This window comes from Dryobates pubescens, chromosome 8, assembly GCF_014839835.1.
Source record: "Dryobates pubescens isolate bDryPub1 chromosome 8, bDryPub1.pri, whole genome shotgun sequence".
Lineage (NCBI taxonomy): Eukaryota > Metazoa > Chordata > Aves > Piciformes > Picidae > Dryobates > Dryobates pubescens.
Window position 1 is genome coordinate 24616988 of NC_071619.1, and position 26029 is coordinate 24643016.

At 41.8% G+C, this 26029-nt stretch overlaps 1 protein-coding gene across 1 annotated transcript in view; it reads left to right on the plus strand.

The window, feature by feature from the left end:
- Nucleotides 1-815: 815 nt before the first annotated feature.
- TSPAN14 (tetraspanin 14) overlaps nucleotides 816-26029 on the plus strand; it is a 37197-nt gene continuing 11983 nt past the window's right edge. The window contains exons 1-3 of the mRNA XM_054163479.1: nucleotides 816-1011; nucleotides 14875-14972; nucleotides 22451-22501. Of these exons, the coding sequence (XP_054019454.1) occupies nucleotides 14892-14972; nucleotides 22451-22501 (132 nt within the window). The 5' untranslated portion in view covers nucleotides 816-1011; nucleotides 14875-14891. The remainder of the gene's footprint in view (nucleotides 1012-14874; nucleotides 14973-22450; nucleotides 22502-26029) is intronic.

The window sequence follows — 26029 nt, forward strand, 5'->3', positions numbered from 1 at the left end:
ACCGTCAGAAGGTGATTACCTCTCCTGTCAGCTATCACTTGCTCACCGCATGGGTTTAAAACTCCCGGCTTAGCCTCTCCTTTTTGCCCCCCTATCTTCCCAGCACCTCAGAAGAGAGATTTCAGGACCATAGGACACGTAAAGACTTAAAACATTCTTTAGGGTCTTTTTTTTTTTTTTTTTTTTTTTTTTCCCCCCCCCCACTTTCAGGCTTTCCAGTTAAAGCTTAATTGTGCCTTCAACATTGCCCTAAAAGTGCTCTCGCTGGCACACTGCCTCTCGCTCCGCCAGCCCCAGATCTGGGAGGAAGGGCCAGCTGCAGGGCCCAGCCCGGGGGCGGGGCACGCTGGCTTTGCTGAGCCTCTTCCGCAGCGGAGACGGGGGGGGGGCGTCTCAACCTGAAAAATAGTCTGAAGTAAAATACCGGCTTCCCCCGCCTGAGCCGCCGAAGGAGGCTGCAGAGGGGGGATCGCGGGGAAGGGGCGAGGGGAGCGCGAGGGACGGCCATTTCCGCTGCTCGCGCAGGGGCTGCTAGCGCTCGTAGCCACTACCTGGCCTTGAGCGTCCTCGTGGGGGGCCGGACCTCTCCTGTCGACCTGTAGAGCACACAGCAGGCGAAACCGCCCAGAGCCCCATGGGAGCTCGGAGGTCTGGCGGGAGAGCTGGGCCTCCTGCGCGTCCCCTTTGTGTGGAGCACGGCTGCGTGCGGGGAGAGGGCGTGGCCGGAGGGACGGGCGTGCATTTCCGTGCTGCCTGGGCCCTGGCGGGAGCACGGCGGCAAGGCGGGGTGGTTCGGCACAGCGGCTCGCCACGGCGAAGAGGCACCCCTGGTGCTGGCGTCCGGCCGCGCTGACGTGGGGAAGGTCTGGGAGCGTCCGCCGTGCCCTGCCTTGCCCTGCCCTGCTGTGTCCATGGACTAGCCGAGGCAGTGGAGGGACCACCGGTTACGCTGCTTGCCGCCTCGCCCTCCACCCAACTTGGCGAAACTTAGCGAGCAGGCTGCTGCCCCTGGTGAGTCCTGGGCCGGGCATCCCCTTCAGTCGTCTTTTCAGGGAGTTGTGCTGCGTTCCCGCTGTACGGAATGTCGCTTTCTTCCTAATCCGTCTTACGAACACCAGTATTTCGCTTTCTGTCAGAGCTAGAGTTCGATTCTTCCATACAGTATGCCCTGGGAGCTGGCAACCGTTGCACCGTGTGGGGAGCAAGGGCTGCCCGGCTTGCCCTCCGTCAGGGCAGCTCTCGGACTTGCCAAATTCTCCGAGAACGCGAGGCTGTGGCGAGCTCCTGCCTTTGTCCTTGTCCATTAAAGGAAGCCGGAGAGGTCGGGCGAGGCTTCCTTTGGGAGTGCAGGCGAAGTTGTTTCGTGAGTGAGGTGCCACAAGGGGTAAAATGTTTATTTTATCGAAATAATACAAAAGCCTTTCGGGGTGCTGCAGCTTGCAGGGCGGCGTTTGCCTGCTCCTTACTCTGCCGTTGCACCGGCTGCTGCCAGCCCCAGCTCTCTGTCCAGGCAGCAGGAGCCACTGCTCTAGGCGTGCGAGGAACGAGGCCTGTGACTTCTTTTTTCTTACAAAGAACTTTAATTACTTATAAGCTGCGTTAGCGAGGGACCTCTCGCTGAAACGGGCCGTGCTTAATGGCTGGGCCTGTTCGACTCCAGCGGGGTCCTAAGGGTGGGCGTTTGGATTAACACATCTCTGGTTCCTGTTTGGTCATTTACTTTCTTCCTGGTTGCCGCTGTAGTTTCAGGTGAGTGTTTCATTTCTGCTGTATGACCGCTACAGAGCGCTGCCGGGAAGCTGCTGAACGCAGGCTCCCCTGAGTTCAAGTAAAATGCATTATGCACGGAGGATATGGGGACAGTGAGGATTTGCCTTTGTAGACTTTTGAAAGAGTTTGTCTTTTTGCATTTCCAGGGAGAGACTTTAAGCTAAACTGTGAAACTCTTGTTACTACGTTGGACCCGTGGTGTTACACTTGCCTAGCTCCGATACCGGTGTCTTTTGTGTACAAAAAATGGCTATTTTTACACAGAGTATTTGCATAAGGCTGTTAAACATACATTTGACTTAATCTCACATATTCAGTGCAGACTTGGTGGTTTTATTTGGAGTCTTTCTGAATAAAAATAAAGTTGTAAAAACAAGATAAGTTAACTGTTGTGTTGGTTTTTCCTTTCCTTAGTAAGTCTTCAAAGGCAGTAGTGGAGGGAAGGATATTTTAAGATTACTGACAGGATAAGAGTTTTCTGGCACTGCCTTTTGTTTTGTTTTGTTTTTCAATAAGGGCATAAAGCTTGTGACCTAGAGCTCTGGATAAAATAGAAGGAAACCAACTCCTAGAGAAAAAAAGTACAGGGCATAACTTGTTCATAAGTGCCTAGTGGGGTGATCTCCTTTCTGTCTCTTTCTGCCAGCAAGTTAGGAATCAATACTCGCATGCTCTTATGACTTTTTGCTTGAATATGTAAAACTTGACATACTTGTGGGTGGATGGTTGAGATGCTGCCTGCTTGACAGGGGAACTGTCGTGGAGGAGGGGGGAATTGGGCGGGAATTGAAGTCTAGTCATTGTTGTGAAGTTAAAATTAGCTATAAGGGAAGTTTTTGGGGGTTTTGTTGTGTTTTTGGGCTTCTGAGTGTGATGTACATCCTTTTAGTTCTGTTCTTGCGAGGTGGAGAAGGATTAACGTTGCCTGTCCTTCAGATTCTTATGTTCAAAATTACAGTGTTACTAAAAAAGCAGTTTTTATAAATAGCTTCCCACAAGTTTGGAAAAACAACATGCAAGTAAGCTACAGGGTTGTCATTCTGCTTTATTTTTGTTGATTTTGCATATAAACGAACTTGATAAAGGTGAGATCTAGAACTGAAAAAATAAAAATACATTGCAGTGTGCACAGAGAAGAGGAGCAACTTTCATTATTTTTATTATTTAGTGTAAACTGATCCAGTTAGCTTGATTTGTGTTGAAGAGTTATTTACAGTCCCCAAGTAGGAAAACCTTACTTGAGTCTTAATTTGAGTGTTACTCTTGTCTTTGGCTTTGCCAGATGTGCATTGTAGAATGCTTAATCTTACTCTGTTTTTCCCCTAAAAGCCTCTTTCCTCTGCTCCCTGCCCCCTTGTGGAGGGTGGCAGAAAAGGAAGAATGAATGTTTTCTTAGGATCAGTGTCTGTAAGAGCCTTTATATAGGTAACATACCTGACAGGACTGAAATGGAACATGTTCTGGCTACCTTCTGCTAGCTTTAGGCCTTGTAATGAAAGGATCATAAAAAAACCTCTTTGAGCCCTAAAATGTTATCTAATGGGGCCACTTTCTTTTGGTCTTTTGATATAAGTATTTGCTTTTAGATCTAGATGTAGGAAGATGATGTGTTATGACTTTGGCTGCATGTGGATGCAAATGTTTAGATAATCTGGATGAAGCAGTTTTGAGCTATAAGTTCAAAGGAATATACTTTTTTGATCTCTTAGATTGTTGTGTCTTCAGGTTGACCTCTGATTTTCTTAGAGGGTAGTTATATTTAGTTCATGAGGCTTTGGTGTGTGGCTACCTGTAAATGGATGTTTGGGGAGAGAAGGGAGAGGGGATGGGGATTTTTCTGCTGACAAACTCCTGCAATTAATTTTCATAGTCTTATATCAAGTCTCTCTTTGTGTGTTAGGTATGGCAGAGTTTGAGCACCACTGAATGTGGGTAAATTAAGCTCCTGTTCTAATTTCACTGTGTTGTAATGGAAATCTCATTGAGGTGTGTGGGGAGAAACAGAGTTCACAGAGCTATTGTCAAAACTGTTCTTATAGATATGACTTGTATTTTGGCATCTGTGATGTGTTTTCAAGGGTACAATTCACAAAATCCATGGACATACTGTGGGTTTTTTAATGCTAAAGTACCTCAGATGGAGTAAATCAAACCCTCAATTTTCTTCAGAGTAAATGTAAAAATCTATGGCTCTTCTAGAGCTGTAGTGTTGGTGACTTGCGTAATAGTACTGCTGCAGCCTGGGCAGGAACCAGGATTCTTTTTCTTGACTCTTTGTCATGCTCAGCCAAAAATACCTGTTAAAGAAAAAGTTAAGAGTAATGTCAGAGATGGTCAGAGCAAAGCACATCAAGGTTAGATATATGTGAGTTTTAAAACTTAATGATTTGTGTCCCCAGGAAAAAAAACTGAGGTATGTGATTTTAACCTAACAATCAAAAAAGAGAAAAATCTGAAGTGTCTAGATTCAGTGTATTTAATTTTGAAAACAGCCACAATTTAATTAAATATAATTGAAGGTCTTGTGTTTGAATTTTTTTGCTTTGTAAACCAGCTTCTCCTTATTCTGGATGACAAAACAAAACTTGTTTCTAGTATGGTCAGTAAGCTGAGAAATTACTGGGCAAATTATTCTACTTTCGATGTCACAGATGAGGATTACAGCGAAGGATTGGACCTTCAGAAAATGGTGATCCTCAAATATTGACAGAATAAGGGATTGCAGTGCTTGTAGTTGAAACCACTGACCTGAATGGCTGGATTTTGTTGACCTTTTTACCAATTTGCCCTAAGCCTTGGAATTATAGCCCTTTGAGAAACAAGTATTATTCTGCTTTGCTCTTCATGTTGAATTCTTTTATCACTTATGCAGAGAAGTTTAAGCAAATGAAAATAAAATATTTTGACCGCAAGAGGAACTATCTCAAAACCCAGGGCTCCTAGCAGAATTTAAAAGTTAAGTTTATTTTATGTTCTGGTTCAAAATGTGCCTCAGCCTGTTTAGAAGGGGGCACCAAGACATGTTTTCCTTCAGTGTTTTCTTTCTTCCTTTTTAAGAGCAAAGCAACAGTGTTTTATCTTTCTTTGTAGTAAAGTTCATACATAATATTTGTGGATGTCTGGGATTTGGCTAGGATTGGGCTAATATTTTCTTACTTTTTCACAAGAAGCTGGGAGAGACCGCAACCAAGACAACCAGTTGGACCAGCCACTGGGGCGTTCAATGCAATACTGACCTCGTGCCCAGTCTGTAAAAGGAAGGACTAGCCAGGCAAGTGCAGGTGTTTTGAGCAAGTGGCTGTAGCATGGCGGGACAGGATCAGGTAGATGGGCCATTGTGGTCAGTGCTGTGTTTCCTATCACACACTTTATGTACCATCTCATTAGTATTATTGTTACTCCTGAAGTTTTTTTCTGTCTTTTGCTAGTCTATTAACCTCTTCCTGTGGGCCTTTTGGCCTTTTTCTCCTGATTTTCCTTCCCCTCCCACTGGGGAGGTGGTGCAGGCAGGGGGCAGTTGTGTGAGCAGTTGTGTGGGGCTTGGCTGCCGTCTGGGTCTGAACCATGACAAGAAGTGAATTAATTTCTGTTCTTATCTAGAGTGTCTGCTTACATGGGTTTCTTCTGAGAGCTGTTCCTGTGTGCTGTCTATAGAGCTCTGAAAATCTGAGGGTTATCGTCATCCTTAATCTGAACCTGAGTGTGAAAGGCAAGGGTATAAGAAACGCATGTTTTTGCTTCTTGATCTTTGCAATAAGAGCAGTTGAATGTTGTCCTGGTATTACAAAGGGGCTTCTTTGTTTTACACTCCTAGTCAGGAGAGCTGGCATTTATAACAAATTGATAAAGGTATTCTTCTAAAGACATTTACTGAAGCCCCATGATGTAGTTGAAGCAGCTGCTTTGACACTGATAGTCTCAGATACTTGCTGAGCCTGTGTGAACAGGAGCTTTTGTCTTTTGCGGGTTGTTTTATTTTGGGTTTTTCATTCTGTTTCAGGCAGGTTGCTAGTGTACAAACCTACATTTGTTCCTGTGGCTCAGTGGCCCTTTCTGGAAACTATTTTCTCTTTTAGAGATTTTTGTCATCTGCTCAAAGACTAAATAATCAATACAGGAGTCTCTATGGAAAGGTGTTTTCTCTAAATAATTGATAAGCTTGAAGGTAACCAGACAGCTTTGAGATGCTGCAGTTACAGCTACAGGAAACTGAATGAAGCACAGTATTCAGAGGAAGCTCAATGCTGTAAATTTTAATATTAAAAAAAAAAAAATTGTCTGCTTGGCAAGAGCTGTCTACTCTTGCTTTGGGATATAAAATCAGTGCTGAAATATACAGTGGCATGTAGAAACCCCTGAATAGAAAACAAAGGGAATGGTCTCAAGTAAGTTGGATGTGAAAGAAGACACCTGAGATGTTAGACTTTGGTCTCTATATGATGGCAGACTTCTGACTGTTGAGATAAGGAGCTGATGCTCTTGATGCAAGTTTCTTTCAACAATCTCCTATTAAATGGTGCTCAGGGAAGTGCTTAATATTGTGTGGTATATGGATCCAGTGGTATAGCTATATACAAGAGGGTGCAAAATGGCAAAGCTTTCTACCCTGCCCTGAGTGTTGCTTCAGCTTGCCTATATGTCAGCCCATGGAGGAAGAAGGCCTATCCGAAAAGTTGTCTGACTTGAAACTAATGAATTGGCAATTAATGAGGTGTCTCTCAGAAGACAGCAAGGTGGCTTCCTTTGCAAAGTCTATAGTGCACTGAGATTGCAAAGGGTATTTTGACAAAGTGGTCATAGCAGTGGCCTGCTTCTGTAAAGCAGGAGTGGAACTGGAAGACCCTGGCCAGATAGGACAAATGAGGAGGTTTGCTCAGCTCTGAGTTTGTTTTTTTCTGAGCTGGGCTGCTTGTGCAACCAGTGCTGTCTGCCTGTTAAGATGGCAGTTTCCTGTGTTCTCACTGGTTTTTGTGCCTGGAGGTATTTGGGTTTTCTTTCAATAAAAAAGCACATATTAAGAAATGTTTATATCTAACTTATGCGCTTTCTAGTTCTGCTGCTCCATTTGGTCCTAGCTATTGCAGAGACTGGTGCCTGTGTTGGGAGGAACTCTGATAGTGTCACTTTGTGGCCTTTGCTACTCTCAGCTCTTACTGGAACCATGTTGTTCTTGGCATAATCCTGAGAGGTAGAAAGCCTGTTTTCCCTTTTCCCCCTGGGGGTACGCAGTATCTTCCAATGAGACAATTGGCAGTGGAGGTTTTCTCATGACCTGCCTGAGCACTTGCTCTTGAGGGGAGGACTAGAGCTGTTCAATCATGGACTTGACTTGGAGTAGCTTTGTTCTTTGTCATTTTAATGCTTTTTCTGTGTATTGTGGTAGCATGCACAAGATGCTCTGTGAATGTAACTGCTACATCTTCGGAAGTGTTAGCTTATTTCTGTCTTCGGCCTGATAGTCTGAAGAGCTGGCAGTGGTTAGCATTGTGAGGTGTTTGATGAATACTATTTTGTCACATCTCTTATGTTATGTTACCTGATAGTTCCTTTTTGAAAGCTGCACAAGTGTGTTTCTTTATGAGAAAGTCAGTTCTTAGGGGAAATAATTACCCAATTGTTGAGCTATCTACAGGGCCACAAAGAGCTGTTTTCTCTTGTGGCCTGTGAGCTGCTGATTGTCTGCTCAGCTTGTAGAACAAGGTTCTCCTAGGTGTGCTGTGAAAGCAATTGGTGTACAAGGTGGAGGGGAGCAAAAGAAAGAAAACTTGGGAAGCATCATTCCCAAACCCAATGTGCATTAACACCTCATCCTCCAATAAGTAACATGCCCTGGTGCTGAGAAGATGCTTCATTTGGAATGAGTGTTCATTTAGTTTTAGAAAGCATGGTCCTGCCTCTTGGAGTGGGAGGAGAGGAAAAGGAAGAGGTTTTGTTTTCAGTTCCACATCATATCTCCCTGAGATGAAGACAGCACTGTTTAACCAGACAAGTGGTGAATGTAACTAGTATTGTACAGATACATGCATTCATTTCTTAGTGTGCTCATTACAGATGCTCAGTGATGGAATTCTTTTCCTAACTTATAGATAACTTGATCTGATTTTAAATTATGTAAAATAAAATAGTTCTATATTTTAACAATGTGTATGTATATAGCATTCAAAATTCAATATAAAGGCTAAGAAATATGTTGTGGATGGGCTGCAAGGAATATTTTAAAGGGGGGGAAAAAAGGCTCAACAAAACTCAAACCAAATTATATGCTTCTCATTTCTTCAGTATATATTACTATAATCACTTTCCTGTTTTTCCTCTCTTATGGAGGGATATTGTTCTTGGCTGAAATGTAACTAGAGACTTGAACAAGTGTTGTTCCTGAAAATGGAGGAGAAAACACAATATATGTAAAAGTTGAGGATGTTCTCTGAAGAAAGAGTGGATTTGTTTGGGAAAGACAGTTGGTGGCTTCCTGTCTTTGCTGCTGTTAAGCTGTGACTCTGATATATAAGTGGTATAGCAAATAGAGGAACCATTTTGTTCTGTGTGGAGGTATGGGAGGGAGCAGACAGTGTGTATGGAATAGGTTCTTTTATTGTTGGATTACTGAATGGAAATACAATTATTCCCCAAATTGGAAGTTCTGACTCTTCAAATATAATATGTACTTTGTAAGAGTTCCAAAGCATTCTGCTGGAGGGGACACTAGCTTTAATTTGAGATTATGCCTTGCTACTGATATAGGGGGTTGGGTATGTATCTGCTCTCCTGAGTGGTAGTGGAAAGCAGCTAGGGAGTTTTGATAGCTAAGATTATTCTGACTACTTGTTCTAACAGGCTTTGCTGCCCGGAGTGAATAAACTGCTCAGAATGACTGACGCACTTCCACAAGTTTCACAATACCTTCCTGCAAAGTAAAAGGAAAATATAGCTTGTTTTGCATACAATAAGTTACAACACAAGCAAGCCCCTGTTTGGGTGAAATTTGGGTGTTAAATTTTCATACACATGAAAGATTTGGGTTTTCTTCCAAACTAGGTAAGAGATGCCTTTTAGTTGGTGCCTTTGTTAAGTGCTGAGGTACCTTGGAGAGTGGCAAGCCTCTTTATCAGTTCGCTTATTACCTCAATGAACCTGAGGTCAGTGAGGTAATGTTAGCATAAACCTGGTAAAGTTTAGTGAATAACTGACTCCAGTTGTGTATCTTCTCAGTGTAAATAACTAAAAAGTATTTATGGTTTGTATTTACATAGTCAATAGTTCTACAGTGTCATTGGTTTTCATTCTGTGTAAATAAAAATCTAGACTTTTTTTGAGCTGCTTTTGTTTTGTGGCTCTTTGTTATAAATATATATTGTTAGTAGCTTTTATAGCTAAGGAGGAAAAAAAAGACTAACTTTAGAAAGCAAGGCAAGCCAACTATATCTTTTTTGTAGGTTCTGTGTGAAGAATGGCAACCTGAAGAATTGTTACAACTGGTATTGTGCTCTGTCACTGACTGTTTGAGTGATCTGTAATTCTGATCTCATTTTTCCAGTCTTCCTTTAGTGTATTTCTCTTAGTTTAAGAAGTGAAGTGAAGCTGAAAATGTTCCATGAATGATAGTTTGAATAGGCTTTTGAATTACAGATGTGCAGTGTGGAGCTCTTATACCAAATTATTGGTGATGCTGGTCAAGTGGGCAGTTCAGAAGAGATTAAAAGAGGCTGCTGCTTGATGTCCAAGTAGATTGTTTATCAGAATTTAAGATGTCTGTATTCTGAATGTTAGTGTGAGTTCAGAGTGCTTTTACATGGTGTTTCAGCTGCAACCTATCCATGTAAAAGCAGTGGCTTTGCCAAAAGCACATGCTTAATTTCAGTGTTAGTTGTCTAAAGAACTGGAGTAGAGCTCTTCTGAATCTTTGCTTCCTTGTTTTAGGAACGCTAATTTATGTTCCTTAAAAGTTTTCCTTAGTTGCAATTTGTGCTACAGTGAGCAAAGCCTGGACACAGAATCTAAAGCTCTTCCCATTCCCTCTGCCATGAGGGATTGTTTCATAGAGGTTTTTATTGGAGCAACTCGTGCTTGAAATATTTTTTTTAATATTTTGAGGACTTTAGTCTATAGCACACTATAGAAGTAAAAGCTTCAGAAGATGATCCCTTAAGTCTATCTGCTCATGTTTTCCATCGAGTTCAGAGGTCTGTTATCTGTCATTATTTTTGTGGTAAAACAGATAACCTATGAACAATATTTGTCTTGCAACAGGAATCTTTCAGGTTAAAAAAGTCTCTTGCTTGAACAATCCTGGTTTCCACCAAGAGTGAACAAATATTTTTCTCCTTTTCTGGACTGCAGCAGAAGCAAATACACTATACTTCTATTCCTTAAGCTTGTATTTTCTTTGTGAGGCCTCAGTTGGAGTTCCTTGGAACAACAAAAAAAAAAAACACTCATGCTTTTAGTTCCTGAGTCATTGGCAGGGCTACTATATGTTTCCAGGAACAGATTAGCCCACAAGAACTCCAGAACTTGTCAGTTTTTCTTCCCTTTGTGTTGTACCCGCTCAGTCCTCAAACATGAAGATTTGATGCCCAGTTATTGGGTATTGTACTGAGCGTTAAGAATCCCTTGGTGGTCAGCTGCTTTGATGTGTAAAGAGCAGTCGGTAGGCACCTCTTAGCTGCTTCATTTTCAGAAGGTCTTGCAAAAATCTCTGAGCTATGCCTGGTTAGAGATAAGTCTTTGTTTCAACTTCACAAGAAAACCCAAATCCTATTGACTGAGCACTTCCAAAGAATATGACAATTACTTTTAGTGGCACGGCATCTTGAATGAACAAACTGATGATGCTTTTTGATACAGATGTGGTTTTGATGGAGTAATGGAATGAAGTAGCCTTACCCAAACAAATGGCAAAGTGCATCTCTTACTGTATTTTAAAAAATTCATCTTGCTTGTCAGTGCTTTTTGTATTTTGAGTTTGTTGGTTTGCTTCACCAGTTTCATGTAGACTCGATGCAGTGTGTTGATGAGTCATGGTGAGAGCAGCCAAACACTTAGAAAATAATTTTTTTTCCATTGTTTTCTCTTGCATCAGTTCTGCCTCTGTCCTCCCAGCTTCATTTAGTTCACTGTTAGCATCAAGTAGCCTGTAATGCTGGTGTAGACTGGTGTTGGAGGGGTGCTGCATTTCCTTGAGCACTCTGAGAAGCTAGCGCTCCCATCTTTGTTCTCCTCCCACTTCCTAACTGTACGCACTGGCATCTGTATGAGCTCTGGGGAGGTAGATTGGGAGGCTTAAAACTGTTTTCTTGGCATTTGGTACACGATCACAGGATTGATCTGAGGATTTGCTACATGAATTGCTGTATTATTGTTTGCTTCACTGATTAATATGATTAATGGTTGTGAATTTTAGAAATGGGCAGGGGAGGGGAGTCAGGACCACGTATGGTGGCAGTGCTTGTGACTTGTAAAGTTAATGCCCCCTGCATGTCAAAAGAATTTGTGGACCTAGGTCTAGAGAAGTGTGTTAGTGTTACTGTTGTTCTAAATTTAGTATCTGTGAGGATTTTCCTACGTACTCTAATTAGGCTGTTTAATATATCACAGCCTCTGTTTTATGAGAGTTAAAATCTGTAGACTCCGAATATCACTCCTGAAGCATTCTGAAGGTAAGGGTGGAATCTGTGGGTGTAGAAATGCTTTGGAAATGTCAGTAGGGCCTTGATGAATTACTACTTTTTTTTTTTTTTCCTCTAGTGTAGCTATAAACACCAAGACAAAATTAAATTATTCTACCAAAACAGCAGTGCTCTGTATTTTTTAGACATTCTTGTTAGGAGTGGGTGATAACTGTCAGCTGACACAATGTGACTTTGTCACAGTAGAGAAAGTTACTTGTCTGTGCTGCCCACATATTACTTAAATCTTCCAACTGTTTTGCAGTGTTGCCTAATAATAGTTATGTAGCCTGTAATGTAAATTAAATGAAATACTGATGTAGCAGATTCTAGACCAGTAACAGATGCCTTGTACCTTAGGAAACATGACTGGGTTTAGTATAAACATGGGAAAAGTGGCTGTGTGATCTCGAGTGGTTTGCTTATCCTGTTTATATGTAGGATTAGGGGGGGAAATCAGCCACACCTACACATTAAATTTGTTATGTCAGAACCTGACTCCCACACCAGCAGTGACTATATTGCTCCATGTGGTGTTCAGTGGTCTGTCAAGAGCCACCAAAAGCCTGCTGATGAGGATAAAGGAAGAGAATAAGTGAAATCAGCTCATAATACAGCATATGTTTCTGAAGGTAACGTCTGCCTGGAGAAGCATGTGCTCTTACAGGGCAGCTTCTTGTAACAAGGACTGAGTACTGGTAGTACTCGGGCCTCTGTCACTTCAGAACATTAAGCCCCACCCCCAACATCTTAAATAAAATAAAATTTTAAAAAAGGAAGAAAATATTGTGATAGATACTGACCAAGGCATCTTGCCAGTTTTATGAGGAAGTGGAGGGAAATGTTTTACAATCTGTGGTCAGAATGAGGAAGTAGGTGGGAAATGGTGTTAATCAGTAAGTAATTTTGTTGCTCTTATTTCTGTGAATCGTTTTACTGAAGTTGAGACTTGAACAGTGTCGTGGTTTGGGAGACCAATTCTCCCACCACGGGCAAAAATAACGACTCAGACAAACGGATTGCAAAAAAAGTGGTGGAAAGTTTAAATGGGGGGGAAAAAAAAACAAACCAAACCACAATGAAAGCTTTACAGAGAACCACAAGGGGTGTACAGGGGCAGCACAATGACCTTCCTGCACCTGCTGGCCACACTGTTCCTGATACAGGCCAGGATGCCGTTGGCCCTCTTGGCTGCCTGGGCACACTGCAGGCTCATGTTCAGCCTACCATAGGCCAGTACCCCCAGGTCTTTCTCTGCCTGGCTGCTCTCCAGCCACTCTGACCCCAGCCTGTAGCTCTGCATGGGGTTGCTGTGGCCAATGTGCAGAACCCGGCACTTGGATATGTTAAATCTCATACCGCTGGACTCTGCCCATCTGTCCAGCCTGTCGAGGTCCCTCTGCAAAGACTCTACCCTCCAGCAGATCAGCACCTGCCCCTACCTTGGTATCATCTGCAAATTTACTGATGATGGACTCAATGCCCTCATCCAGATCATCAATAAAGACGTTAAAGAGCATGGGGCCCAGCACTGATCCTTGGGGCACACCACTAGTGACTGTCTGTACTAACATACATTATCTTAAAGTGCTTTTTCCTATAAATGTACTGTGAGCATTAGAACCTGGTTATAAGGTGATATTTTAGAAGGGGGGAAAAAAAAAATCTTGTTTTCAATATTTGATTAAAACTGTGGAAATTCCTCTTACACGTGTTCAGGCCATCTTAGCTTGAACAAAAGCAGAAATTAATCTCTCCAAGGCTTGCAATCATCTTCTCTAAGTCACATGATATCCCAGTTGTTTCTTGCTGGAGTATTCTACCAAAATGTACTTTCCTTAGATTTTTCTGCATGGTCTCTGTATTTCTGAGAACTACTTCTATATAGAATAGAATTCTATTTGACTGTCTAGTGGAGAGACTTTCTGGCTGGGCTTAAAGAGGGATGAGACATGTATCTGGACCAAGAAAGATACTCAATTTGCTTCCGGATGGAAGCCAAACCTGGCATGGGGAAACTTCCGTGAGGAAAAACAGAGTCTGTTTTGGGAACTCTGTCCTTAGTTTTGTGGACTAGAAATGCCTCTTGTATGTCCTTGATCTCTGTGAGTGTGTGTGATTTTAGCTTTAGGGAAAATTAGTTTAAGACATGAAATATTTATGTTAAGATTTCAAAAAACAAGCTCGTCAAATAAGACACTGATGGCTGTGCTCCATAATTGTACTGGAAAATAATCAGTGTTTCACTGAAAAGCTGAAGCCAGCTGTTTATTGAATGAAATATTCAAAGCTGACAGGTGTTTGCTTTTTTCTTTCAGTGGGTGGGTTTTTTACAGCCAGGTGCAGTTTGTTGTCCTAAAAAATAAAACAAAAAAAGAGTTACCTTTCTCATAGCTGTGGATGTGATTGAAATCTTCAATTCTGTGTTCCATGGTGCTTAGTTTAGACTTTGTTGGCTTGTTTTTTTAGCACATGCCTGCTATGACTATCCAGGACAGCACAGTCCTTGAAGTCTTTGTCCCCAACCCCCCCAGTTATAAGGTGTTTGAAAATTCTCTATGCTCGATTCCCTGTTGCAAGCCTTTCACTGACGTTTATGGAAGGAAAACATTTGACTCAAGTGGGTAGAGGGTTGAAATGTGGGACTGCTTCTTGTCTGTCATAGGCAGCACTTTGTTGTCAGCTTTCTGGAACACAAAGGCTATGCAAGTACTTTGTCTTCCCAGCTCTGGCTCTTAGTGTAACAGCTTGTCTTCTCTTCTGTGGGTGGGTTGTTTTGGTATTGTGGTCCCCACCCACCCCCCCCGCCTTATGCATAGCATTTCTGCAGAAGTTGGGTGGTGATACTCTGAAAAGCTGTAGCGCTCTGAAATATTTGAGCAACAGTTGCAATTGAACCATATCTCGAGTGTATGTAAGGAAGCAAGAGCTTCTGCAGAACAGATCAGTTGTTTAATATTAGGGCTTTTGTGTTTGAGTGTAACTTGTTGCTGGGTATTGGTTTGGTAAAGAAACATTAAAGTATGGAAAAGACCGAGTACAGCTACTTATTTATTTAGCAGTCTGTAGACATTGAGGTTTTTCAGGTAATGACTTCCCTTGCTAGCTGGATTGTAGGATGTGCAATCCATAGGGTGTGTGTTTAGACTTTTGCATAAACCCAAGTAGCTAAGCCACATTGTTTTGAAGGAATGAGAAGACACTCCAATGCCTACTTGCTGAAGCAAACCTTCCTACAGCTAGTTTCCTTTTTGGATGTCTGTCTCTGTTGCCACATAAGCTTTCTTGAAGATAAAATTATAAAGCAACAAATACTTAGAGGGAGCTTAGGGAGAGGAGAATTTTATGAGCTGACTTTGGGTGTTCTCAACAGAACACCCAAAGAGGTGTAGAAAAACTTCTTTAAAACTTCTAATTCTTCTCATTCTTTACTGTGCAGGCACACTGCTATAGAAGATGCACTATTACCGATACTCTAATGCGGAAGTCAGCTGTTGGTATAAATACCTGCTCTTCAGCTACAATATTGTCTTCTGGGTAAGTATGAAATTTAGAGACCAAAATAGTCTACCTCAGTTTTATTGAATTCGTTCTGTTCAAGAGAACAGGCTGAAATACTTGAAAGTGGGAAGCTGATTTGTTTTGAAATTGAAGAAGCCTCTCCCCCATGATAAAGTAATTATTGTGAGTAATCAAAATCCATATGACTTTTAACATCATCTTCTTCCTGTCTTTTGAGTGACTCCAAAGGAAAGAAACACATTAAACTGTATTTGTGTAAAGAAAACAGTGTAGTGTCAAATGTTGCTGACGAGGCCTCTGTGTTTTGAATGGTGGAGGCTGTTAAATTCCTGTTGTGTTTGGATAAGGGTTAAAGCACCCTTTCTTAAATACCCTTAAGTGCTAGGTTAAATTGTTTCCCTGTTAAGAGAAGTCTCTTCTAATATCTCAGATCATCTTTGATGTCTGAGTTGGAGTGGTGTAGCTGTAACTGCTGTAAATACACTATGCAGAAGAAGGGAACTCCCCGAGATGTGTGTCAACAGCTGGCATTGCAACACTGCCAAGATCTTGAATGTCATACCCCATGGGCATCAAAATTGGCTGATACTGTCTTGAAATACTTGGTTATGGACTAGCGTCCAATAGTGTTTGTTTAGAATTGTGAATGAAAAGTGTGCAAAAAACAGGCAAGTGGGTAATTGCAAAGAGGTATGGGTACATGGACTTGCCCAGTGCTAGCAGCTTTTATTAATATTCTGATTAAGAGTTAAAATATTTCCTACTATGAATAGTTTCTTTTTAGAGAACTTTAGATTTTTTTCAAAGATGAATGGATCACATAGTAAGAATGCAAGTATGCTGTGTGATTGAAGTAACTAGTTTAAGGGTAAAAGTTGGTTCTTCTGATCCTGACTTGTCTGAAATCAGAAGAGATGCTAGAACAGACAATTTTGATTCTATTTGTTCACTGTGATTCCTTAAGCCGTGTCAGATTTTTACAACCTCAGATTTAATATTTGCAGAATTATTACCCAGATCCATATTTAACTTCAGTTTTATAAAGGAGCTTTAGTATCTGAATAAAAATTGCAGGCTGCAGAATCTTGTTCATACTTTTCAACAGTGACTTGTGATTTTGCATTTGGTAAACTGCATTGGCATTTCTTCACATTTTGGCTCATTTAACAGTATTTAAGGTAGAAAATAAGCTTTTTCTTGAAAGCTGCATATATGATGGACAAAACTCTGAATTAACTTAGAGTCATAGAAAAATCTAGGTTTGATGGACTCTCACCCTGTATTCTGTTGAAAGCAAGACCCGTAAGGAAGAAAATGACTGCTCAAAGAGAAAAGATTGGAAATTTTATTACTCATCAATTTCCTGTTGCCTTTATCCTAATAAAAATGTCAGAAGGCCAGATAATATTGAGACTGCAAAGTTTGGTTATCGTTGTCAAAAAAACCCAGAATGTTTTACTGTTGTCAACAGCTCATGTTTACTAGTGCAAAGCTTTAACATGGTACTGTAGGTTTAAGCTGCAGGGGATTTTCATGCTTGTATAGATGACCGGGCAGAAAATATGTTTTGGGTTGTGCAGAAGCTTTTTTCCAGTAAGGGTTAATTTGCCCCAGTATTGCCATAGTGTAAATGTTCATCATAGGGATTTCCTCCCCTTCTTTTTCCCCCCCAGCAACTGAGGATTCATGACCTCATGTGTCAAAGAGTATGTGCTCAAAGGCTACCAGGTCCACTTATTATTTTTTTTTTTTTATTCTATGTAGTACATCTTCCATGTACCTGAAGTGGACAGTGGTCACGTAAGAAGTAATACTTGTCAGGCTGTTGTGATTTTTAGAGAAATCACTTTGTAGCTGAGTGGATGCTCTTCAAAGGTCTTTTCCAGCCTGGTTCATTCTGTATAGCATGGAGTTTATATGAAAAAATGACCAATGCTTGTTTATAAATGTATTAGGACTTCTGTTTTCTTTCTACTGAGTGTCTCATGAAGTGGGGTCTATTACTGGTTTTGATGGGTAAACAACCTTTGAAAAATGGAAATATATTTATCTTTACTGAGAAGACTATCAGGAATTTGTTCTGCTTTTTCATAAGCATTAATTTCATATATCCTTTTTTCCCCCTACAAAGTCCTTACAGTTCACATTTTTTTTATTATATTCTCTTGAAATTAAATTATTAAAATCCAAGGATTTTTCTGTGTTACTAAATTATTTTTAAAGAAGAGATGAAGAAAATTTGAGAATTTGAAATGCAGCTTGTGTGCTTCAGCTGATCTCTTGTCTGGAGGAATTGGTCTGATTATACACTCGTAATCTTGGTAGCTTGCTCAGGAAATGGTCTGAAGCTTCTACTGGGTAGTCCAATTAGATCACATGTATCTACAGCTCTTTTGATAAGAGTTCAGCAGCTTTAGTTGTAGAACAAGCTATGTAATTATTGAGTGGGAGGGTAGATGCTCCTGTAGGTAATGTACGAATCACTTTGCTGACACAGTGATTCTGTAGCCTGTGACGTATTTAGATAGATGTGCAGGCTGCCTTTTGCCCATTTAACCTGTTACTTAGAAGTATGATGATAACTTACCTGTCACAACAGTTTATTCACAAGCCAGGTAATTTGCGTGTAAGTAGAGAGCTGCATTTATTCTTCTGTCGCTCGTGCTAAAGATGCATTTTGACTTTCCAGTTGTAGCTCTAAAGGTAATATCAGTGACTGTATACACTTGAAAGTATATGGTGGCTTGGTAGTTTACAGAATATTTAAACTTTTTTGTAGGTGGTTACTTCAGTTTGTATCCCCTTTCAAGTAGGGCTCAAGTATTGAACTCAAGAGGACAAATATGACTACTTTAATAGTGGCAGGTTCACAGTTTAATCACATATTAGAAATCTGTAAATCTTCATTCTTTGGAAGTTTGTTTTTTTTCAGATGGGTAACTTATCAAAGGAAGTTCAGTTTTGATGTCTTTTGAGTTGAGTACAATTGGCCTGCAGAATCACTTTTCTTTGTGCTTTGCTTTCCCTTGTAATACAGGGAATCATAAAATGGTAGGGGTTCAAAGGAATCTCTGAATATCATCTAATTCAACCTCTCTGCTAAAGCAAGTTTGTCTAGATCAAGTTGTACAGGAACATGTCCTGGCACGTTTTGAAAGTCTCCAATCTCAAAATCTCTCTGAGCAATGGTTTCCCATGCTCTGTCACCCTCAAAGTAAAGATATTTTTCCTATGTTTGTGCCCATTGCCCCTTTGTCCTATCATGGGGTATCACAGGAAAGAGTCTGCTCCCATCCTCTTGACACCTGCCCTTGAGATACTGATAAGCATTGGTAAGATCCCCTTTGTCTTCTCTTTCCCAAGCTGAAGAGCTACAGGTGTCTCAGCTTGCTAGACCCCTAGTGGCCCTTCCTTGGACTCTCTCCAGTCATTCCCTGTCCTTGTTGAACCTGGGGAGTTCAGAACTGGACACAATACTCGAAGCGTGATCTCACAAGGACAGACTGGAGGGGCAGAAGAACCTTCCTTGACCTGCTGGCCACATTCTTCTTAATGTACCTCAAATACCATTGGCTACAAGGGCACATTGCAGTGCCCTTGAACTTGATGTCCACCAGGATTGCCCAGGTCCTTCTCTGGAGCTGCTTTCCAGCAGGTCAACCCCTTACCTGCACTGGTGAATGGACATTATAGGAAGGCTTTGTGTTCACAGGCATGATGTTAATACGGGATCACTTTATTTTCATCTTGCTTTTTAAACATGCTGATAAGGTTTAACTTCTCCAAGTACACTTGTTGTAGAGTAGTGATGAGGCACTATTGCACTCAGTAAGATAGCCCTGCAAAGAATACTGAGGGCTTTAAGTGAAATTACATTATCACAGTAAGGTGGGACCTCCTTTTGAGTAATAAAGCTGTTTGGGTTTTTTGGTGTGGGTTGTTGTGTTTTGTGGTGGGTTGTTTGTTGTTGCTTGGGTTGGTTCCCCCCCCCCCCCCCCCCCCCCAAAGAGCTTAATTTCATTACACCAAATGAAGAGTGCAGTAGTACAAAGTGAAGAGCTTGGTTCTAACAATTTTCTTCTATTCTGAGTCATGCTGTAATTGAGTCCTGTGACAGCCCCAGTGGAGGGAGGAGGCCAGGGGTGGACAGCTGACCCTAGGGGGAGTTTAGGGGTTCCCTGTATTGAAGTACAGCACTGTACTGTGCCATCTAACCTGCACTTGGGAAGGCCCAGGGAATAAAAGGTGGTGCTACAAATTGCCTGTGTCTGGTGCTTGCTTGTCTCCAGCAAAAGATTTTTTTTGGGTTTGCCCCTCAGCCATGACATGGCTATTTCAGTGAAGGGAAGCATGTGTTCACTGACAAAGCCTCTTAGGTTGCATGTGAGCTCACTGTATCTCAATTGAATTGAGAAGAGAGGGTAAAATAGCTTTTAGCTGCTGTCATCTTGATTTATTTTCTAATGTTCTGTAGCTTTGTGTGTGGCTCTTAAGGGTTTTTGGAGAAAAAAGTAAATAAAACTTTTCACTCATGCTATAGAAGATGAGGTGGTTTTGCCCTGAACATCATGAAGGGCATAAATTCTCTTAAGATCTGCAAAAGAATTCTGAGCTCATTTTTTAAATGTAAGAGAAGACCCAGGCTATCATAGGATTTTCTTGCCATTTGTAGTTTGTTGTTTTTCAGGATCATCTAAAACAGCAAGACTGTGCTAGGAAGAGGAAAGAATCCACCACCTGGTGGTTTCTTGACCTGAGAGGAAAACATCTGGGAAGATAAAAAGGGTAGGAAGAAAGGGCTGTAGGCTGCTGATAGGATTATCAAGATGATGGAAAAAGTGTTCTCTATAAGAGTAACATTTTGTGCTTACAAAAGCTAAGCGCAGTTGTAATGCATTCCCACTGCTTCTAAACAGACCTTGATTCAGGCTGGCCCCAAATCAGTTTGTGTGAAAGGACTGTATTGCAAGAATTATGTTTAGCTGCAACCTAGATCAGAGAAACAACTTAGACTTTTTCTCTCATCTAATTGGATTCTTCTAATAGCATAATCAAAGAAATTCAGTGTGGTTGGGAACAGATAATGCTTAGGCTAAGAGTGGTCTTGTGCTTGGTGTCCCTGAATTGGCATCAGAGTTGTATGGCTTAGTGCAATATGTTAACAATGTGGATTTTTCAGTTCTAAAGCAGAAAATGCACCAGGTTCTGGTTACTAGATTTAGTTTCCAGTTCAAAGGGATGCAGTTGAGCTGCTTTGTCTATGTTTTCATCTAACCATTTATGCAATATACGTCATAAATGTGACTCTGTGACTGAAGTTTCTACTTCCTTATACATCTTCCAAATTCTGTTCAGAGGTGAATTTCAAAATGCCTCTTGCAAGTAGCTGGCTTGCTCACCCTTATGCTGGTAACACCTTCTCTTAGCATGTCTGCCTCTGAGCTGCCTGTTCTGTCAGTCATGTGGCCAGTTAGTTCAGTGAGCTGATGAAGCCTCAAGTTTCTTTCAGTTCAGGCTGGGATGATCAGTTCCCTGATGTGCTTTATAGCAATCACTTGAGCACTTCTGTGCAAGAGTGGTAAATAGAGGGTATTTTCAGAGAATGGCAGAATGCATTGAGCTGGAAGGACCCTCATTTCACCTTGTTTAATCCCCCTGCAGTGAGAAGGGATATATCTTGAATGTCTTCAAGAGTGTGGCATCAACCATATCTCTGGGCAACCTGTTCTGGGATTTTATCACACTCATTGTAAAGAACTTCCACCTTATATCCCATCTAAATCTAGCCTGCTTCAGCTTAAAACCATTGCCCCTTGTCTTATTGCAACAAGCCCATTTAAACAGTCCTTCCCCAGCCTTCCTGTAGGTTGTCTTCAGGTACTGAAATCCTTGGAGCTGCCTTTTCTCCAGCCCCAACTCTTACAGCCTGTTCTTGTAGGGGATATGTTTAAATCCTCTGTGGCTGCCTTCTGGACCTGCTGGATCAGGTCCATGTCATTCTTGTGTTGGGGGGGTCCAGAGCTGGACACAGTGCTCCAGGTGATGTCTTACCAGAGCAAAGTAGAAAGGCAGAATTGCCTCTCCCAGTCTCTTGGGTGTACTACTTTTGATGCAGCCCAGGATGTGATTTGCCTTCTGGGCTACAAGTGCCCATTGCTTACTCATGTCCAGCTTTACGTCCACCAACACCTTTTCTGCAGGGCTGTTGAATTTTCCTGTCCAATCTAAGCAGCATCTCTTGGCAGAACTTGAGGATATTTCCTCTTGTCCTGTAGGTTGCTGCATGGGGGAATAGACCAACACCCACCTGTCTACAACCTCTTTTCAGGTAGTTGTAGAGAGCAATAAGGTCTCCCCACAGTTTTAGTGTGGAGAAAAGGAATCCCAGTTCTTTCAGCCACTGCTCATAAGACTTGTTGTGACCTGCCCTCCCAGGAAGGCTTCATGGGAGGCTCTTGAATGATACCTAAGGATTGAGTCAAGGCAAACTGACAGTGAAATGGCTAGAATGGTTCACAATTCGTTAATTACAAGTTTATGATGAAAGTGAATTGCACACACTGGTTCTTGAGACAGGCAAGGTGATTGCCTAGCATATGTCAGAGAGACAGAGTGAGAGTATGAGAGAAGAGTGAGGTAAGAGGAGAGAAGAATCAGCACTCTGGATTCCAGCAACATACAATATGCTTGATGACCTGGTGGTGGGTTACATTGGCATAACAGGATAGAATACTGTTTTAAGTTACGGGGGGGTAGCTGCCCTCAGTTTGTAGGGAGGTAATTTTAGTTCGATTATTGAAGTTGGATATTGTAGACAAACTGCCTGAGAATGGGAATGAAAGACTAGAGCAAGAATAGAACAATGCTTCATTTAAATGACTATAATTCAGAAATATTCACTATGTAATCATATGAACTGGTGAAGGATTTGTGTGTTGTCAGCGTTAGACTTGTTGCTTGTTGAAAGTAAGCAGATGAATCATTACTTCATCTTAATTCAGAAGGGCTTAAACAATGTAAGGATTCAGACAAATGGTGTATTTAATTAGAGAAGAGGGTGACACAGAATGAGAAGTTAGGAAGAGTCAAACATGGCTGTTGGCTGAAAGTGGAGCTGTAAAATGACAAAATAGGGAATAAACTCAAAAATTGATTATTCTGTAGGCTTTGTTAGTGTGCAGGCCAAAGGTTTAGTGCAAGTGCTTGGAAGAAGGGTAACTCCCACTTGCAGGCTATTGTGGAATCATGAGTTCAGTATTATGCTTCTTGAGAATTTGTGAATAATAAAATTGAACTACATTTTAAAAGTAACTTATAAAATGCAAGAATATTGTGGATTAAGAACACTAAATCCTTTTTGCAAGAGTTAACCTTGTGGGCAGGAATGTCCCATTACTACAGACTTTTTGTTTCACTTGAACAGCAGTGCTAATGTACTACAGACTAATGTACCTTTTTGGTTGTTTTGTGTTTTGTTTTTTTTTTTTCTTTAGCTAGCTGGAGTGGCCTTCCTTGCAGCTGGTCTGTGGGCATGGAGTGAAAAGGTAAGGGTAGAAATTACTGGTCTAACTTTGACTTCCCTCTCCTGCCAGCAAAGGTTACATGTAGCATTTGAGCTCAAGTCCATATTGAAGTGTTCTAACCTGAGTTTGAGTCTTTCTTCTTGTCCTTGATGAAGTGTTAACCTATGGCCCTTGATGTTTAGACCATGTTGTAAACTTGTAAGAGCAGGTTGGTAGGTAGATTTTAATCTTTGAATAGCCTTTATGAACTGGGTCGTCTTTGAGAGCGTGTTTTCAAAAATACTTCTCTACTCACCTCTTCATTAAAAATAAGCATTTGGGAGGAATATAAAATACAGTTCTTCTACATTAAAAAACCCAGTATGTGTCTTCAGAAACATTTTTCTGAAATATTTCAGTCTTTAGGCCATCTGGTGAGGGGCCTGGAGCACAAGGACTATGAGGGGCGGCTGAGGGGGCTGGGGTGGTTTAGCCTAGAGAAGAGGAGGCTCAGGAGAGACCTTATTGATGTCTACAACTACCTGAAGGGAGGTTATAGCCAGATGGGTGTTGGTCTCTTCTCTCAGGCAACCAACAAGAGGACACAGTCTGCAACTGTGCAGGGGGAAGTTTAGGCTCGATCTTAGAAGTTCTTCACGGAAAGTGATTGCCCATTGGAATGGGCTACCCAGGAAGGTGGTGGGGTCAGCATCCCTGGAGGTCTTTAAGGAAAGACTGGATGAAGCACTTAGTGATTAGTTAGGCTTGGGTGATCTGTTGGACTTGATGATCTTGGAGGTCTCTTCCAACTTGGTTGATTCTATTGTCTTCTACTTTACCCTCTGTGGAATTGCTTAGGTTAATTGTGTCTCCATGTAGAGGAACAAACTTGGAGAGCATGATCTCGCTGACTAACATTCTTATGTGCCAGGTGCTGCACTTCGGCCATGGCAACCCCGTGCAGAGCTACAGGCTGGGGTCAGAGTGGCTGGAGAGCTGCCAAACAGAGAGGGACCTGGGGGTGCTGATTGACACCTGCCTAAGCGTGAGCCAGCAGTATGCCCAGGTGGCCAAGAGGGCCAATGGCATCCTGGCCTGTATTAGGAATAGTGTGGCCAGCAGGAGCAGGGAGGTCATTGTGCCCCTGTACTCTGTATTGGTTAGGCCACACCTTGAGTACTGTGTCCAGTTCTGGGCCACTCAGTTTAAGGACATTGAGACACTTGAACGTGTCCAGAGAAGGGCAACAAGGCTGGGAAGAGGCCTTGAGCACAAGCCCTGTGAGGAGAGGCTGAGGGAACTGGGATTGTTTAGCCTGGAGAAGAGAAGGATCAGGGGTGACCTCATTGCCCTCTACAACTACCTGAAATGTGGTTGTAGCCAGGAAGGGGTTGGTCTCTTCTCCCAGGCAACCAGCACCAGAACAAGGGGACACAGTCTCAAGCTGTGCCAGGGGAGGCTTAGACTCAAAGTGAAGAGAAAGTTCTTCACTGAGCGAGTCGTTCATCATTGGAATGGGCTGCGCAGGGAGGTGGTGGAGTCACCGTCCCTGGAGGTGTTCAAGAGGAGATTGGACGTGGCACTTGGTGCCATGGTCTAGTCGTGAGGTCTGTGGAGACAGGTTGGACTCGATCCTTGGGGTCTCTTCCAACCTTAGTTATACTGTGATACTGTGATTTTCAACAAAAGTTCATTTAAGCTGAGAACCTTCTCAGAGGAAGTCTGTGTGAGCATATACCTACAGAGTTCTCTTGCTACAAGAGAAAAGATGGTATAGGTATAGAAATGAATGATTCACCTGCTTGCTATGAATGTAAAAGTGTGGCTTTAATATGACTGCAAGCAGTAGGAAAAAGGGATAGTAGCAGACTTATTGATCCTTGTCTTAATAATGGAGGACTGGTGCTCTCTCTCTTCAGTTGTGCTGCTGAGTAGGACCACTTTAATTACCATCACAGTGGAACTGCTTCCTTAATCAGAGTGTTTATACATAGCACCTCCCATAGAGAGCGAGCTTCTGGGATTTTCACTTCCAAAAAGTGGAAGAGTTTTATGATAGTACTTGATCTCCTTCTCCCCGCTGTCTCTGTGAGCATTGTCACAACTTGGTCACTGATATCGTTGATATGTTGTAAGCAGCCTATCTCCACACAAAAACACAGTTCCCTCCTATTCTGCTGTTAGAAAAGGGAAGGTGCTCTTTAGGGAGGGTGTTAACAGTGTCTTGAATTTGCCTTCTCCATGCTCAGATATGATCTGCTGTTCTGTAAAAAAGCACACAGTATCTGGTGTTGGGAATGACTACCTCGTAACAAGCTCCATTTACCAAATGGACTTGATGGTACACCATACACCAAAGTTACTAAAAGGCAAAACAGACTCTATTTCTTAAATCTTTACTGAGCTATTTCTGCTCTTTGTCCTGTCTTGCACAGAAGTGCTTCAAAGCTTTTCCTGTGGCTTTGATCTTCTGAATGGCTCATGAAATCTGTAAGTTATTTTTCCATGGCTGTTCTGTGCTGTGTGCAGTCTTTCATACTAGTGCTATTTTTTAGCCATAGCGCCTCTATGGATCTGTCTGTTTTCTGATAAACATCTTGGTGAACATTAGATGGGAAGCAGGAGAAAAACACTCCAGAAGCAGTGCTTCAGTGGTAAACCCAAAGGTAAACTACAGGTGGTGGAAGAGTTTTGAACATCCTGTCTCTTAGTGCAGCATGAAGTAAATCTAGTCCTTATAACTTATGTATTTTTTTCTTTTTCCAGTAGGACTGTACTTCAGATTGATTCCTAAACAGTCTTTTTTTTTTTTTTTTTTTCTTTCTGGTTATAATTCTTGTGCCTTTAGCACAGGAATGAGCATGCTGGTTTGTGAAAAATGTTGGAAATACTATATGTGAAAATGTTAGTCATCCTGGTTTGCATTACTTTTGTGAGTCAAATTTAGTCTTTTTTTTATCTGGTGTATTTAACTGGCTCATCGTTATGGTCTTGTAATTGGTTTTTTGTAGTTCTGAGCAATCATGTAGAAGTTAAATTGCATAATGTTTTAAAAGTCACTAAGGAATATTGCAGAAATCACCAAGACAAAGTGAATTATAAACTATTAATAGAAGCAGGGTGAATAACACTCAGCCCTCTGGTTGGGAAAGCAGTGCTTATTGGTAAAACAATTTTAATAATGATACAGGGGAAGATCTGGGAAGATAGAGACTGGTCAGCTTAACTTCTTTTCAGCAAGTTGAGGGCTAATAATAAATGGAAAGGGAGGAATTGGTTTACTTCAATGCAAAACTCTTATGTAGAGGGACTCCAAGAGCGTGAAGAAATAGAATAGAATTAACCAGGTTAGAAAAGACCTTTGAGATCATCAAGTCCAACTTATCACCCAATACCATCTAATCAACTAAACCATGACACCAAGTGCCTCATCCAGTCTCTTCTGAAACACCTGCAGTGATGATGATTCCACCACCTCCCTGGGCAGCCCATTCCGATAACCAATCACTCTTTCAGTGAAGAACTTCTTCCTAACATCCAGCCTAAACCTCCCCTGGTGCAGCTTGAGAC